This window comes from Cucumis sativus, chromosome 6, assembly GCF_000004075.3.
Source record: "Cucumis sativus cultivar 9930 chromosome 6, Cucumber_9930_V3, whole genome shotgun sequence".
NCBI classification, from domain to species: domain Eukaryota; kingdom Viridiplantae; phylum Streptophyta; class Magnoliopsida; order Cucurbitales; family Cucurbitaceae; genus Cucumis; species Cucumis sativus.
In genome coordinates this window covers 19,595,744-19,614,149 of record NC_026660.2, presented here as the reverse complement: position 1 = coordinate 19,614,149, position 18,406 = coordinate 19,595,744, and the positions used below count along the sequence as shown (strand labels likewise).

Here is an 18,406-nt window from a genome sequence, read left to right as displayed (position 1 = left end):
ATATACTAAAATAAATTCTCTATTCTCCTTCTTAATTTTAGCACTAGACTAATTTTTGACCCACACCATCACAATACATAAGTTGACCATTTGTACTTTCCAAGTTCCACCTCACTTTCACTTACATCAAGTCTCCCCTATTCAACAATTATTTCTTTTTGTTGCCTATCACAACCTACAAAATTTGACATTACAACTTCACTCCCTAAACTCTCATATTTACTTTTACATAGTGCTTACTTTTACTTGGTGCCTAATACAACCGTACAATTTTAAGAATATCTAGTAAATTAACTTTCATCTTGTTCTATACTGTTCTATGTATTTTTCGTTTTTATAAAGTGTTTAAAAGTTCAATTTTTTATCCAACCAATCTCTAAATTTTCAATTATGTGTCTAATAAATCGTTGACATATTCAAAGTATTTTAAAATTCACAAACCTATCTTATATAAAATTAAAATCTAGAGTCCTACACAAATCTTTTGAGTTTTAGGTTGTGTTTACGGTTGAACTTTCAATTTCATATCTATTAGTTAGATTATTGGATTTTCAATTATTTTTAATAAATCATTGATATATTTAACCTTTAAAAAAATAACAAAACCTACTTTATGCCTATTGGAAAGTTTAAAATCTAGTAGAAAATCAACCTATTCCTAAAAGGTCAAACAAAGCTATTAGACATAAACTAAAAATTTCATAAATTAACAAACACTAAGAAACATTAACCTTAGAAAGAAAAAAAAAGGAGATAATCTTTGAGACAAAACATAGTGTCCAAGTAATAATAGAACTTGAAGGTACAATCACACCATAAGATCTGGAAAATGGAAGTATGATAATGATATATATATATATATATATATATGATAATAATTTTCTATTGAGTAATTCATGAAGTTCAAAAGACACAAATGTTATAATGGATGAATGGATGGATGGATGGATGGATGCATGATGTCATGTAATAATAAGGAGAAAGAGTTGTTTAATGAAAGGAGAATGGGGTTTGACTTGGTTTGTCACATGGAATGAGAGAGAGAAAGAGAAAGAGAAGTTAAAAGGAAAGAAGGAATGAAGAGAAAAAGAAAAAAAATGAATGAGATCGAATAGAAGTTTGACGTCCACAAGGACACCCATCAACTTTCTCTCTCTAACACTAAACACCGAAGAACACACAAACACACACTGGGTTTTCTTTTTTGGTTTATGAGAGAGAAAAAATATCACTCCCACCGCAAATCAATTCTTCACACTCTCGAACCCTAGCCAAGGAAACAAACCACCTTCCACCACTTTCTTCATATCATTCTTTCTTTTTAAACTACTTACTTACAGATTCCTAATCAACTCAACTCAAATTCAATCCAATTTTCATCTTCCAATCTCTTCAACTATTACTTCCTGGTGAGTTTTTTCTTGCTTTTCTTTTTCCAATTTACTTGATTTCCTTTCCTTTTCCTTTTCCTTTTCCTCTTCTTAATTCATTATTTCCATTCTCATTTCTTTTTCGATTTCTTTTCATCTTAGTTCTGGAACAATTTCAGCTTCCAGTTTTCAACATACTCCTTACCCTGGATTTTATTTATTTATTTATTTTTCCAATTGTTTGTTATTTTTTAATTTTCAGGATTTTTTTGCTTTTCCGGGATTTGAGTAAGTTCTTTTTTTTTTCCTTTTGGTTAATTGTGATGGCTTTTCAATGTGCATTTGAGTTGGATAAGGATTTTTTTAATAATATTTTGGTGTTTTTGTTTATGAAGACAAAGTGAATGTTGTCTGAAGTTCATCGTGTTATATACAGATTCATGCAAAAGTTCTTCAAGGATTACTCTAGTGAAGATTGTCTGGTTGTAGAATGTTCAAAACCAGGGCTTGTTCCATCGTTTCAGCATCTTTTGGTTTACAGCTATTATTCAGCAAAAATCTGCACCATGTGCTGAGGCTCAAAACTTTCCCCTTTCTATTGGTTCATCACAACGACCATGAAGTTTGCAACCAGGATTGTTCGGGACCAATGTTTTTTGGACTGAGCTCTCTTATGTGCCTTGCACGAGTTCTTGGGTATTAGTCAATTAATGTTCTTTAGATAGTTTTTCTATTTTCCTTCTTCTTCAGGAGTGTGTATAGATTTTTGAAAAAGATGGTACCTTCGGGGCCATCTACACCCATTGGTGGTGCGCAGTCTGTTTCACCATCGCTTTTGAGATCAAATTCTGGAATGATGGGAGCACAAGGGGGGCTGCCTTCACAGTCAGCTTTTCCTTCTCTTGTATCCCCTCGGACACAGTTTAACAGTATGAATATGCTTGGTAATACACCCAGTATGTCTTCTCTCCTAAATCAGTCATTTGTGAATGGAGTTCCGAATTCTGGGCCCTCAGGCCTTGGAAATAGCCAACGAGTAGGTATGGACGCTGGTTCTGAGTCAGATCCATTTTCACTCGTTGGCAATGGTGTGAACTTCAACAATACCCCTTCCTCATTGGTGACATCAAATACAGCAAACCCTGGTTCATCTAGTCAAGTTTCAGTACATCAATTTTCAAATCATTCTAGTGGCCAAATCTTACCCAATCAACAGCAATCACAGCAAATTGAACCCCAGAACTTCCAACATAGTCAGCATTCAATGCAACAGTTCGCTACGTCTAATAACACGCAGCAGTCACAGCAGCTGCAGCAGCAACAACAACATCAATTCCAACGAGGAAGCTTATGCAGTGCTGGACCTGTCAAGTTGGAACCTCAAATGAATAACAATGATCTCCAAGGACAGCAACTACAGCAGCAACAGCAGTTGCAGTCAATGAGGAATCTTGGTCCTGTGAAACTAGAACCACAACAACTTCAATCAATGAGAAACATGGGTCCTGTAAAATTGGAACCTCAACAGTCTGATCAATCATTGTTTCTACAGCAGCAACATCAACATCAACAGCAACAGCAACAGCAACAACAGCAGTTACTCAGTATGTCTAGGCAGTCCTCGCAGGCTGCTGCTGCACAGATTAATATTTTGCAACAACAAAGACTCTTGCAATTTCAACACCAACAGCAACTCCTGAAGGCTATACCTCAGCAAAGACCGCATTTGCCTCAACAATTTCAACAACAAAATTTACCATTGAGATCCCCTGTAAAATCTGTTTATGAACCTGGCATGTGTGCTCGGCGCTTAACGAATTATATGTGCCAACAGCAGCAAAGGCCTGAAGTAAGATTATGTGACTTAATTGTTTCATTTGTTAGCGGTTCAACTTATAATATACGCTAAATGACCTGTATAATCATATCTGCTTTGTAGGACAACAATATCGAGTTCTGGAGGAAATTTGTTGCAGATTACTTTGCTCCCCATGCCAAAAAGAAATGGTGCGTTTCAATGTATGGAAATGGTCGCCAAACAACTGGTGTATTTCCACAGGTCTGCTGCTATAAAACCCTGTAACTTTGACAGCTCTTGAACTTGTTAGGGGGAGGAATGAGGGAGGATCATAGTAAATGGGACACTAAAGTAAAATAAGGAGTGATAAGTGTCTTTCCATCGTTCTGATGCTAGGGAAACCTTGTAATTTCGATAATTCTAAGGAGGATGTTTAAATTATGTTGCTCTTGAACTGATTGCCATGTTGCAATGGGAAATAAAAATAAGAGGAAATGATTTAAAGTAAGAAGAGAAGACATACCATGGTAAGGTTGCACTGCAACAACTATTAGTCACATTCAAACTTGGGTCCCAATATATTTAGATAATTTCCACGATTACAGTTAATTAAAATTTGGGAGACCAAGGGGAGGAAGAGACGTTAAGAGAGGGAGAAAGGCAGTGGAGGTCTTGATCGTGGGACGACTAGAGGCAGATTTGAAACTTTGTGCTAAGCCCCACCCTACTCTATTAAAATGTTTTCCATGATTGGAATTGTTTGGAATGAATTGCAATGCAGGAGAGTAAGGGAGGAATGAAGGGCTAAATGTACTGACATAAAGAGACAGAGAGAGAAGTGTCTGAGTGTGATTGCAACGACTTGGGGCACAATTTAAACTTGCACTAAGCCCGAATCCCAATCGCAATTGTTTGGAATGTAACGAAGGGTTTGGGGGGGGGGGGGGGGGGGGGGGCGCTAAGTTTAACCATTACTTCTTGTGAATTTTGAACTTTTTATTATCATTCTTTCCTTTGATTACCTTATCTGTTGGTTTCATTCAAAATAATAATATTATTATTAGATGATATAATTAAATTTATCTTCATCCACTAGCTTAAGCTTTTGGGACAATTGGTGACTTAAGATGTTACTAGAGCAGGTTGGTTCAGGAGGTCACGTGTTCAAAAAGCCCACAAGCGAGGGGGAGTGTTAGATGATATAATTAAATTTATCTCCATCCACTAGTTCAAGCTTTTCGGGTCACTTAGTCATTTAGGATGGTATCAGAGCATGTGGTTCAGGGATGTGTTGTGTTTATGTGTTCAAGCTCTTGTAATGTTATTTTCTTTTCAATTAAAATTAATTTCCACTTTATAGGTTTTCTTCACATATCAAACCCACAAGTGAGGGGGTGTCAAATGATGAAGTATTAAAATTCGTTTCACGTACTAGCTTAAGTTTTTGGGTCAATTGCCCAAGTTAACAATTAACAATTATACAAATAAAATACAAAATCTTATATACTGGTGAAGATTTAAGGAGATCTTTCATATTTACATTAAAAGTTCAGCATTGATGTTAGTGAAAGTAGTAATCCTCGTAGTGCATTTCGCAGGATGTTTGGCATTGTGAAATATGCAACCGCAAGCCTGGTCGAGGTTTTGGTATGTCACCAAATTGCATTATGGATTTTGTACTTGTGCACTGACTGTTATTCTTGTTGGCTCTAATGTTAATTTCCTCTTGATATTCTACTTTTTTCTTTTGGTACATTTTGTTTAACGGACTTCTCAGCTATATCTGAATCCTCTTAACATTTCAGAAGCGACTTTTGAAGTTCTTCCAAGGCTGTTCAAAATCAAGTATGAGAGTGGAACGCTCGAAGAGCTTCTCTATGTTGATATGCCCCGCGAATATCATAATTCATCTGGACAAATTGTCCTAGATTACGCAAAAGCAATACAAGAAAGCGTTTTTGAGCAACTTCGTGTTGTTCGTGATGGCCAACTTCGGATAGTTTTTTCTCCCGACTTAAAGGTCAAATTAGGAAGTTTCTTACTTTTCTTTTTAACAATTCCTTCTGTTCTTAGTAAACATGCTATGTATCTTACCTTCCTTTCTTTTCTTATCAGATATGTTCTTGGGAATTTTGTGCTCGACGTCATGAAGAGCTTATTCCTCGAAGGTTGCTAATACCTCAGGTATTGATGAACAGTTTTGTTAAACGTTTCAAGAAACTCTTCAAGCTGTTACATCATTTTTGTGGTGCAAGAAAGTTATTATGGTCTCATACTTAGGGGTGTCTCCTTTTTTGATAGGTTTATTGACATGATTCTTTCAGCTGCTATCTTTTGGTGAAAAAATATGCATCCTTTTGCTCTTATAGTCTTTCTTATTTAATTTTCAATTGGAGATCTTTGTAGTAATTCACCATTAAGGTGTTTGGAGTTTTACTCCCCTATTTCCTTTATCAATGAAATTGTTTCTTTGTCCAAAAAAAAATTATAAAATAAAACCAAAAAATGATTACTATATACAGGTTCATTTTTTTCTCTTTCTGACCATTCTTTTTCCATTATTATTCACGTACATGTTTAAGTACATACCTATGTTTGATAAAAAGTTCTTGTTGAACAATATTACATAGGAGAACAAGTTCTCTAACCTGAACTAAGAGAGACTAATTATTCTGTGATTGCTGAAAGCTCTTCTATTGATCAGCGAGAATGGGAAAATTACACAATTGTTGAGAGATAGCTAGCGAATAAATCTAGTCCAACACTAGACTTCAATCTGCTGTTTGCAAATTGATTTGTTAACTCTCCTTCCTACTTTTCCTATACCTCCCAACAAACATCTAAGTTGGATCTAAGCCGGAGGATCCTCAATTTCGGACTAAAGCCTAGAGTGAAGGGGGAGATCATGTACTTAGCAATGACTTTTTTAATTGACCACCTTAATCCTCCTCATTGTCTATTCAATGTCTAGTGATGATTATTTGAAAGTGAGATTCCTGGCTGTCTGGTTTGCATGGAGGAAAAAAAAAGGAAGAGAGAAAAAAAAGGAGAGCAACCTTAGATTGATAAAGGGAAAAGGTCAATACAAAATCTGTAATTGGCTTTGCGCTATTTATATATTTTGTTGGATCAACTTCTGTGCATGTAAAAAAGATATTCTGTGCATGCCTATGTACAATACATCCTTACTCCTAGTTCACCCTGTTTCATTCTCTATTATTGCATTTCAGAGGATGGACATTTGGTTGAAATTGTACTTAGAAATAGAAGATTAATATGTCGATTGATAACTATTGTTGGTTATCTGATTTGCTGACACTTGATTATGACATGCAGGTTAGTCAGTTGGGTGCAGCTGCTCAGAAGTATCAGACTGCAATTCAAAATGCATCATCAAACTTGCCTACTCCAGAGTTGCAAAATAATTGCAACATGTAATGCCTACTTTTTAAAAAAATATCTTCATTATAGAGTTCCTAGATAATTCATGTTCATATTTATAGTTTTGACTGGCTTATTATGTTTTCTTTGATATGGTATAATCCATAGTGATCTATTGTAAATGTAGGTATCGTTTGAATGTATTATTTGCTTTCTCCATGCCCTCTCTTGAAGTTAATGGGGCGTTAGGCTGAGAAATGTTTTTGGGTGACCACTTTTATTTTCCTATTTCACTCAGTTGAGGAGCTTATGCCTATGTTATACTGATCCTTTTATGGTCAATAAGAACATTTCATTAATGGTAGCTGTCTTTCTCAAAAGAAAGCAGGTTTTACTAAGGTAGATGCAAACATGATACATGGGCTTCTACATGGGGGTAAATTGATACAGTTATTTCTGATAACATTTGGGGTTAAAGTTATGTTTTATCATCGTAACCATCTTAACTTTCGGTTACCAAGCTGTTAATTGTTCCTAATGTTACTTGATTGCTCTTGTATTTTGTCGAACAGAAAAATTATATTACTGATATTTACTGATTAGGAATGTTTCATTCAGACATTTTTGTAACTAGGTGTTGCATGTTGAACTAATGATTTGTTTCAGAAAATTTACTGTGTAATTGTTGTCTATGTATATCATAATCATATGTTTACATTGTGGAGCTTTCTTATAATCTCCTTGATCTGTGTTAAAAATTGAGAATATCAATATAGTAGCAGAATCTTGATAAAAATAAAGAAATTGGAAAGTGGTTGGAAAAGTTAGATTCCATGCAGTTGAATGATGCTCAATAAAAAATGAACGACAGTTAATTTACATTGTTTTTGTGTGTGTGGGTTGGGGGGGGGGGGGGGGGGGGGGGGTGGTGATTAATTTAGTCTAATGATTTGGGATTTTGTTACTATGTGAGGGCATACATTTTGGGAAGGGTATAGATCTCATTGTAACCAATTTTAGAACAGGTGCATCGGTAAATTTCTCTACTTGGGAATCTATTATTATGGTGACTTTTCACTAATTCTATCAAAATTTTATCCCTTTTTAATTTAAAAATTTTAAACGATATGGCTATTCTTTCATGCTTTACTCTGGCAAGATTTCTTATTTTTATGGAACTTTTTCAGGTTTGTGGGCTCAGCTAGACAATTGGCCAAGGCATTGGAAGTGCCATTAGTAAATGACTTGGGATATACGAAGAGATATGTCCGGTGCCTTCAGGTAATATTCTATATCAACTTATGGTTGTGTGCTAGGTTACTTAGTTTTCTTACCAAATTTGAAAAACAAGAAGAATTTAGTGCCTGTATAATTATTGTTTTGTTTCCAATTCTTGTCTTAGGCCTTTTTTTTTGTTTTATTATGAATACTTTGTTTATTGACCATTTCCTGGCCACTCATTCTCTCTTTACTAGAAATTTGTGTAATAGTAACGTCTTAAGTTTTTTCATTTATTTTTCACTTTTAGTGGTGTGATCAAGGAGTTCCTTCTCCATTCGCTGTTTTGAGGGAAATGGAGTTCTTTTATGGATAGAGGTGGTTTGTGCTTTGTGGGGTGTGAGAAACAATAGGGCTTTAGGAGGATTGAGATGGAGTATTTGGATGTTGGGCCCTTGTGAGGTTCTTGGTTTTTCTTTGGGCTTTGGTGATGAATTCCTCCTGTCATTATTTGCTTGGTCTTATTATCCTTGATTGGAGTCTCTTTCTCTAGGGTTTTCCCATTTGTGGGTTTAGTTTCTTTTACAGGCATTGTATCAATTTTTTTTTAATGAAAGTTAAGTTTTTTCTTTGTATATATATATGTATATAAAATTTATTATTATTTTGATATCTTTCTGGTCTGACTAGTATGTGCACATTGCGACAGATCCTCAATTATTCTTTACGTTTTGGATCTGATTTTTTCCAACACTATGTTCTTGTTGGCCTTCTGGTCGTTAATTTGGAAAAATATGTTATTGAAATTGTATTAAATTCCATAAGAGGTTGATTTGTATAAATTTGTTATATGAAATTGTATGTCGAAAGAAATGTATGAAGGAAATGATTTACGAACTATTGTGAGAAGCTGAATATGTTATAAACAGTTGGGACTTTATGAAGAAGTTGAGTGTACTAAAAGTTGGACTTTCTCAAGTTCAGAATCAAATATCATATTCTAAATTATGTTTTTTTAAATAAAAAAACTTATTATTGTTGTTGTTGTTATTATTATTACTGAGAAAAATAAAGAAAAACTGTTATTGGCCCAAATTTTCTGATAGCCATCTTTTGGGTACATTGTAGATATCAGAAGTAGTCAATAGTATGAAGGACTTGATAGACTACAGCCAAGAAACTACGACTGGGCCAATTGGTAAGCATAACCTCCATTAATATTGTGTCATCTTTCCTTTCGTTAAATGCATCTGTGCTGAGGCTTCTTTGACCTTTGTAGTTTATTTATATGCACTGTAGAAAAGGCTATGACAAGGCTTTCAGATTAGGGACTGTAGATATTCTTGGAATGGTTTTGTTGTTTCCTTTTCTTCCTCCGCTTCTTTGTGAATAAAGGAAAAACTTTTTATTGTGGAAAAATTGGTGTCAGAAAGCGATTCAAGATTAGATATCAAAATATTAGGGGCTTTCCTCTGGCGGTCCATGTTTTTCACGTTGGATGATCTTTAGTGATATGGAAATGTTTCGGGAGGAGGTTTGAGGCTTCATGATATTTGCTTCTTTTAGTGAACCACATATTCAGTCTATTTTTTTAAAGATATTAAATGCTTCAAACTTAAGGGACTCTATCTGCGAAGGTAAACCTTTGATGGAGGAAGCCACCTAATTAACCGGGAATGGCCTTTTCTTTCTTAAAGCATGGGAAGCATGGTATAGGCAACATTAAGATTAAAGCACTACCATTTTTTCTTAATGGCATGGGTATTTTTCAATGAAGAAAACATCCTATGGAATATGGAGGTTGTAAAATCTAAATACAGTGCTTTCCTGTTTATATCCGTCTTTGAAAAATTACTGGGTGCCTATCCGAGAACTCCTTTAGGGTTTCAATGTCTACTATTTGATAGGGGAGCAATTGATGTTCTAGCTCTCTTATTTTTTATTAAACAGTTCTGTTGTAGCCCTGAGAGGGATGTCTTTGGAGTCATTGTCCGCTCAATGGATCCTCAACACCCCATTCCTTTTTTTTTTCTAAGAAACAAACAACTTTCATTCTTACAAGGGCATACAAAAAAACCAAGCCCACCAAAAAACAAGCCCTTGACAAGAAAGGCTTTCAACACCCCCCTTCTTTCATTGTTCGGTTAGTCCCTCTTCGTCGAGTGTTTCTATTTATTCCTTGTGTGGAAGGTGAAAATTCCGAAGGTTAAGTCCTTCATGTGACCAGTTATATACAAGAGATTTAACACCTGGATTGGATTTTTGGTAATGTTTCCAATTTTGTCATGGTGGGTGGTGTATTCTTTGAGAGCACTAAGAACCTCGTTCATGATCTTGAGATATGTGAATTTGTAAGAGGAGTTTGGAATTATATCTTTCCTGAGTTTCACTTCTATTATGTTAGTTCTCAAGGTTGTAGTGTCAGAGTGACAGTTGAAGAATTCCTTTTCGAAGCTTCTCTCCACGTGAGAGTGTGTTGCTATTATCATTTGTCTGGTCAGACAAGCGGGTTGGGTTTGACATCTGCAAAACAGGAATTTCTTCTCCACTTGCAGAAAGGATTGTTTGTGGCCTGTGGAGTTCGTGGTGTTTTGTGTGTTCTTTGGGATGGGAGAAATGCCAAATTGTTTAGAGTATTGGAGATATTTTCTAGTGATGTTTGGTTCCTTATTAGATTTCATGTCTCTCTTGGGCTTCAATTTCGAAGTTATTTTGTAATTTTGTAGTGTTATTTTGTCATTTATCTTTTAGGTTGTCTTTCTCTTGATTAAAGCTCCTTATAGTTTGGCTCCTTTTTGGGGTTCTATGCCCCTATATCCTCTATTTATTTAGTTTTTTTTTTTTTTTCATTTTCTTCCATAGAAGTTTGGTTTGTTTATGCTAAGGAAAAAAAAAAACTCCACTTTTGGCACAAAAAAGAGAATTTCCCAGTATTTGTTCCGACAGTCATTGACTAATTGCTGAGTATTCATGTTCTATCGAGAATGGTTCATCATTTATACTTGACAACAGCTTGTAAATCAGGTCTTGGGAAAATAAAATACCTCCATGGTTTTATGTTCCCATCTTTCCTAAGAATAATCAGAAGAAATTCAAGACCTCGGAAACAACACGGTGAAAAAAAGATATAGGCATAGGAGTAGATGGGTTCAATTATAAAGAATACTCTCTAAAATTTTGCTATTTGTTTTAAAAATACTCAGAAGTCTTATAATAGTTGCAATATTACCAGTCCTTATCCTTCATAACATATTCATAATTTATGGAGTAGAAATTCCTTAGAAATTCAACGCAATTAGGACTTAGTATTATGTGGTGGTGACTTGGGATGAAAAATTTGATCGTGCCCATTCTAGATCACCACCACTTCGGTTTAGGTTTTAACTTTTGTCTGAAATTTGGAAGTATTAAATGAGAAGAAATTTGAGATACTTCCAAATTTGAGATATCAGTAGCAACGTTTGAGATCTGCTCAACCGTATAAAGACTTTATGCTGAATAAAACCTTCAGTAGACTTGATACTAATGCTTGGATTCCGAATTTGAATTTACAACCCATATGCTTTTGGATAGTATCTGAAAAGAAAATAATAAACAACATTATTAGCTCATATCTATTTCTTCTTGCAACTGTTTTGCAGAGAGCTTAGCAAAGTTTCCGCGAAAGACAAATGCTTCACCTGGCTTCCACAGCCAAACTCAAATTACCGAGCAACAGTTACCTCAACCTCAGCAAACAAGTGATCAAAACGCAAACGGTGATCAAAGCTCTGCTCAGACTGCTCCGATGCAGCTTGCTGCTAACAATGGTGTTTCTGTTCCAAGTGCAAATAACTCTGGTAATCCAGCATCAACTTCATCTCCCGCCAGTACCATTGTTGGGTTACTCCACCAGAATTCCATGAACTCCAGACAGCAGAACTCTATCAGTAATGCTGGCAGCCCTTATGCTGGAAATTCTGCGCAAATGTCGTCTCCAGGTTCCTCAGCGATTGTTCAGGCACAAGCAAACTCCTCGTTCCAATCGCCTACATTGTCCTCACCTAACAATCATCCACAATCATCAATTGGCACTGCAACAACTACTAATCACATGAGTGCCGCTAATTCTCCGGCAAATGTTCCCTTGCAACAGCCAACACCTTCTTCCGAAGCCGATCAAAACGAGTCCCAGAGTTCCGTACAAAAGATTATTCAGGAATACATGATGTCAAATCATCTAAACGGGATGAACACAATGACTGGTGTATCCTCTATAGGAGATGATGTGAAAACTGTTAATGGAGTGTTACCAGGAAACAATGTTATGAGTCTCAATGGACGGAACGGCCTCATTGGAACAGGAACTGCTAATGGTGTTTCTGGTATGAGGAGTGCAGGATATGGTTCAATGGGTGGTGGTGGGGGACTCAGTCAGACTAATATGGTCAATGGAATGAAATCTGCAATGGGAAATAACTCGATTTCGAATGGGAGAATTGGGATGGCGTCATTGGCTCGAGAACAGAGCATAAATCATCAAGATTTGGGGGACCAGCTTCTTAATGGACTTGGAGCTGTGAATGGATTTAATAATCTTCCATTTGATTATTGAAACAAGAGGATTAAACAGAATTATAGTCTTCTACGGATGGGAACCACACGATGAAAGCAGGGTATGATGGGTCTTGTTCTATACTGATTTGTTATTTAAAAATATTAAAGGAAAAAATGTGGTGGTTGGAGGTGTTGCTGATTGGGTCAGAGTGAGTTTCTTTGATTTCTAATGTACAACTTGTGATTTTTCCCCCCTTTTTCTTTCTTTCTTTCTTTCTTTCTTTCTTTTTCTTTTTATTTTTTGAGTTTTCCTTTTGCATTTTAGATTTATTTACCCTTCTGTTAATCTTTTTACCCTTTTCTTGGCTTAAAGAGTTAATTTTGGAATACGTAAAATTCTATAGCGCCAACTTTGTCTCTTCAGTTGAATGGGTTTTTTTTGTGTCATACAACTCTTACAGGCTGCCTTCCTTAATAATTCGAAAGGAAGAAAGAAAGAAAGAAAGGAAACGATTAGTAATTGTTCTGTTTCAAATCAAGCCAAGTGAGTTTTTTTCCACTTGCGAACACTTAAAACATTAAGAAAGAAAAACCAAATTGATTTACAACGCTGCCATAGTTTCATTACATTCTTTATAGTACAAAAACAAAAGCACTAAAATGTCAAAACTATGAAAACTGAATTCGTTACACGATGCGTGACATGTCAAGACCATCTAACAGAGTTTAAGCTACAACTAGCCAATGATAGTAACTAAAGTACAAAACCTCACAGCTATTCACCGAAGCATAACATGGCAGGTAGTTCAAAATGAATACTCCTTCAGGTCAGACTCTGAATCACCCATTGCCAATTCTACCGTGCACTCTTCTTCGGTCAGAGGTGGAAGATTCTTGGTTTTGCGCTTTACATTATGCTTATGCCACTCACTCTTGTAATGCTCTCTAAACTTTGTAACATCCCCCACAGCTACGTTGCATGTGCTGCAGCGTTTTCCTTCCTTTGGGGCGTTATCACTGTTGATAGAAATTGTCTGCTTTTGTAAAGCTTCACTTAGTTGAGGAATAACCGATTTCGTTTCCTTTAATTGCCTTGGTGGCAGCTCCACATTCTCATAATCGTCCTCGTATTGATCCACATTGGTGTCCCCTTCCTCGTGCAAACAAAAAGAGAGAACTTCAAATCTGCCATGTAGTTCACTCATTAATGGATTGCAGTCTCGATAAAAGCTAGGATCCAATTCACAAATCTGTTGAACCAGAAAAGATAAAAACTCAGTTCCCAGTATCAATGAAGTGCAACCTACTACGAAGCATTGCCAGTACTTAATGGGAAATGCACATATGAAGTTAATATTCGAGATGATAAGTACAATAAATACAAAGGATTCTACCACTACCTATCCTCGTTCTCATACATCTCTTTGATCGCCATGAGGATGGCAATTAATTATCAATTATATATTAATCTGTACAAATACATCCACATCTTGAGTACAGTATTTCAAAAGATTTCCTTCTCTCAATCCCACTCCACCAGCAAAAAGAAATGGTGACACAATAATATAAGTAAATAATATTCACATTTCAATGTGTCTTAACACTAGCCGCTTTTAAGCATGACTAAATGCCTAGACCTCGCTTGAAATTCTTCTCACTTAGAAAACAGGTTCAAGATGGCTTGCTTCCTAAAGTCTTCGTTCCCAGGATTTATCATGCAATATAATACATGTGTACATAGCCTAGTCCAACACAACACATGGGCAACTAATGCCACATTGACACCCATGCAGGAACCAACAACCAATAAAAGAATTCAAGTTGTTCTAGGAGAAGAGTGAAATGATGATATCATTAGCAAATTGGAGAAGATAAGAAAAGCAACAATTGCAATGAAGAAACACGGACTCACAATGCTTCGTTGCTGATTTCCTGACTGGTCATCGGAAACAATACTAGCACTCCAAGCATTTAACTTATCAAGGAGAGATGGAACGTTCTGTTCAGGTACGATATATCGTAACCTCATAGGTGACCGTTTAATTGGAAAGTGTTTCTGGAGCTCATGAATAACCTCTAGTGCCTGCATATCATAAAAAACATCAGCCGAAAATTGTGGCCTTGAATTAATAGTTATACAAATCCAAAGCAGAAGAAAGTTCCATCTCACATTCAGGAAAAAGTATCAACCTACCTGTTTCTTTGAGCTGTGATTTGGATCAACAGCAAAATGAATGTCACGCATTAGTCGCTCAATCATGCTAATGGTGTAAGGGCGTTTAGTTTCAGGATTGAAGGTTTTCTGCATAACAATAGTTGCAATATCACGAAACTGATTGGATAATTGAGCCTCCCTCTCCTTCCCTGCAACTTGAAGTTCCCCTTCTTTAAGAATCTAGTACCAGGAAGTTGACAATCTCGTCAGTTAAAAAAATGAGCACAAATGCACACACCAAAAAAAAAAAGAAAAAAAAAAAAGAAAGAAAGAATCATCCATAAATTACTAGATGTGATATAAAAACATTAAAAGAAAACCTTCATTCAGGAATTCCACCAACCTTCAAACAAATTTCCGTCTGATCATCTGTACCAAAAGCTGCTTTCAATTCTTTTGTTTTTGCAAGAACTCCTTTTGAAACATTCGAATAAACAATTTGCGATTGCAAGACCTCATCCAAATCTCTCTCCCTGTTACAACATACATTTTGAAGTTCATATTAGTCAAATTTAACTATACAACACAAATAATAAAATATGAAGTAAACCAGTACCAAAGTACGTCAAATAGTACACATTGCAAATCGAGCCCTAAAATCTAAAACTGGTCTGATGGATTATAATCATATCCATCTACTTCAACAATTTACCACTCCAACTAATGTTGTCACTAGCAATTAGAAGATGTTTTTCCTTTTCCTAATCCGTTAGCCAAGGGGATCCTCCATTTAACAAATAAATCATAAATTGGTTGCAATTTCTATCCTATTATAACATCAAAGCTATACCATCTTCTCAATCATAATAACCCATCAAACTAGAGAAAATCCGATAATTGAAAGAGAGGAAACGATAGAGTTTAAGGGAGCTTACACGCCAGAGCGCCATGAAAGGACCTTGTTCTTGTAACAGGCAATCTCGAAGCGAAGACCATGTTTCTTCAAACGAACCACGGCGACGTTGGTCAGCCGCTTCTGCCCGATCGGCTGCACCAGCGATCGGGACATCTTCGTTAAAGTTTGGCGATTCGATTAAAAAGGGAAACGATAACAATACTGATACTACAACGAAGGTCTGTCCCTCCACTTCGTTTATATATGCTTAATGGGCTTTACTTGCATGTTTGCCTCTCGAGCCTTCTTCAAAATAGTTTTTAGATAGCAAAGTCCCTTCTAACTAATACGACCGCTTGGGGTGGTGATTTTGGGATTAGGAAAGGATTGTGGCCCAAATCTTGTTTGGGGCGAAGGGTTTTCGTTTTTTACAATTAGGCTTAAATAACTCTGTAAACTATCATACTTCAACTTTTTATCTTTTTATAATTCTAACTTCCATCTTTATCATAATACTATATTCATAACTCTTCCTCCAAACACATGTTATAATAACACTACAATTATGACTCTTCTCTCAAACATATATTATCATAATACTACAACAATAATTTTTCTTAACACTACCATTCATATTCCTTCCCCTAAACACATATTACCATGACACTACCAATAATAACCCTAACCTCAAACATATATCATTTATGAGCCCAAACGATGGATTCAATAAGTTCTTGCCAATAACCACGCCCGCTGAATAGAAACATTAAACTAAAAGCCCATACAAAATGAGCACCTAGGAAAAACAGGCCATATGCAGATAATGAAGAACCATAAGACTGAATTACCTGGGATGCCTGTGCCCATAAGAAATCGCGAAGCCACCCATTAATAGTAATAGAACTCTGCGCAAAGTTTCCTCCCGTAATATGAGTTACTACCCCTTGATCACTTACACTACCCCAAACATCTGACTGCATTTTCCAACTGAAATGGAATATTACTACAGAAATGGAATTGTACATCCAAAATAGCCCTAAGAAGACATGATCCTAAGCTAACACTAGGATTATTATAATCTTAGGATTATCATAATCATTTTCCCTCATAACTCATTCTCTCCCCCAAAAGCACCCAAAATGTTAGACATATACCCAAAATTTCCAAACTTTTTATAAATGTCCGAAATGAACTAATATTTTACACAAATATAAGGCTCAAATGACCAATTTACCCATATTTATTATTAATAATATATTTAAAAAACAGAACGAAAAACAAAAGAAAATGGCCCATTGTTGAACAATAAATTTTGGCCAATTAAATTTTGTCATGTTATCATAACAAATATTATGATAATTATATTTTTATTGGATTTTGATAATTAAGTTTACTAAACTCAACCCAATCAAGGTTCAATGAGAAAATGGACTCAAGCCAAAGTTTAATAAGTAGATGGGTCCAAGTCCACCTAAAACCCGTTAAATTTCTCTATAAATAGAGACATTTGCCACTCATTGGAAGGAGTATTTGGTTGAAGGAATAATTAAAGCTCTGAAGCTTTGAAGAATTGAAAATTCAAACTTCTACCAGCTCTTATTCTTATTGTGCAAGTTCATATCAACCTCGAGATAAATTAAACTTTCCTTGGATTTCAGAATATCAAATTTCAAATCGGCTTGCAACTACAACATCCTGAAGATCGAAGATCAAGAAGTTATAAGTTTTAACTTGTATTCGAGGAAAAGCATCAAATGAGTAAAGACTAGAGATTGAAGTTATAAGTTTTATCTTGTATTCGAGAGAAAGCATCAAATGAGTAAAGAACAATATCAATTAATATACAAAGTTCAATTCTACGAAATACATTTCGTCGAAATCTCGTGTGAATAGTGTGGCACGCCCAGTAGGACCATCTCTGTCTTTAATATATTTCTCTTTTGAAAAACATCTAAAGAAAAACATCCAAATACTAGCAGACGCTGAAGGAAAACTCAATTATCTAAGGAATATATGGCTGCCTAAGGAACGAATTGTCCTCTATAAAGAAACGATACCTAAATAAATATGTTAAACAAATACGCTGTATACATTTATATTGTGGGTAGTTTATCAAGAAAACTATGGATTGTATACATTTCTATTGTGGGTAAATAATGTATACAGTGGATTCGTTGAGCGTACACTGTATGCATTTCTATTGTGTGAACGAATTTTCCTTAGATAATTTCAAAACTGTATCGGTAATAAACGAATTGTCCTCTATAAAGAGTATAATCGATTAAAAAAGAGTAAAAAAAAAGTCCGCAACCAACAATTTTACTATAAGAGCATTAGTAAGAACAACCGTAAAGAAATGAGGATTGTCTGACGCTTTAGAAGTTGTTTAACAATGTTGTTATTTTGATGATTGGAAGAAGTCATGAAGGTGAGCTTTTGTTTAAGAAGTTCAAGTATTCTTTTGCAAGGACTAAAAATTTAACTTTAAACTAATATACATAAACTGATATACATAAACTAATATACATTTCTATCGTGGGTAGTTTATCAAGAAAACTAGTTGAAGGGTAGAGATGGACAAAATCTTATTTATTAAATGTTGATAAAGGAAAAGATGTAATTAATGAGAAGCTTAGGTGTAATTAATGGATTAAGGAAAAAAGTAACCCACCTCAAAGTGGTAATGAATGAGAATATTGTTCAAGAATCCACAATATTTTCTCGAGAAAACTAAAAATGGATTAAGAAAAAGTCAGCTCCTCTCAAGATAACCTTAACCCTAGATCATACTACATAATGCTTATGTTATTTAGCTCGGGGCCATATTGGGACAATATTGTGAAATTTATTGAACAAGAGCTCCCCTCCCGACTTCCTCTAGTCGCAAACAAAATGACATTGTTAAACGACCTTATAAAACGTAAGACAATCTCTATTTTTTTATATTAAAATATCTAAAGTCTCTTATTAGGTTGTTTGACTTTCTTGTCTCTATTTTCAACCGTTGATGCACTCGACCGAGAGAGATCAAAAAAGTTTATTTCGAAGAATTT

General features: G+C 35.3%; 2 protein-coding genes across 3 annotated transcripts; one reads left to right on the top strand and one right to left on the bottom strand.

Moving 5' to 3' along the window:
- Positions 1-1,055: 1,055 nt before the first annotated feature.
- Positions 1,056-12,692, top strand: LOC101221714 (transcriptional corepressor SEUSS). Of its 2 annotated transcripts, XM_031888223.1 has the most exons (11): positions 1,056-1,409; positions 1,633-1,658; positions 1,807-3,219; positions 3,310-3,429; positions 4,767-4,815; positions 4,974-5,188; positions 5,284-5,352; positions 6,505-6,602; positions 7,737-7,830; positions 8,896-8,965; positions 11,409-12,692. In XM_031888223.1, the coding sequence occupies exons 3-11, from the start codon at positions 2,146-2,148 to the stop codon at positions 12,359-12,361; spliced, it is 2,742 nt and encodes a 913-aa protein (XP_031744083.1). In that variant the 5' UTR covers positions 1,056-1,409; positions 1,633-1,658; positions 1,807-2,145; the 3' UTR covers positions 12,362-12,692. The 2 variants fall into 2 exon arrangements, with proteins under 2 accessions (XP_031744083.1, XP_011657440.1); XM_011659138.2 differs by lacking the exon at positions 1,633-1,658.
- A 189-nt stretch (positions 12,693-12,881) lies between these two features.
- LOC101215380 (ribosome maturation protein SBDS) lies at positions 12,882-15,607 on the bottom strand. The gene is made up of 5 exons (XM_004146733.3): positions 15,394-15,607; positions 14,862-14,991; positions 14,498-14,698; positions 14,216-14,386; positions 12,882-13,553 (listed from the first exon to the last, which is right to left on the bottom strand). Exons 1-5 carry the CDS (start codon positions 15,525-15,527, stop codon positions 13,110-13,112), a joined length of 1,080 nt encoding a protein of 359 aa, XP_004146781.1. The 5' UTR covers positions 15,528-15,607; the 3' UTR covers positions 12,882-13,109.
- Between the last annotated feature and the right edge of the window lie 2,799 nt (positions 15,608-18,406).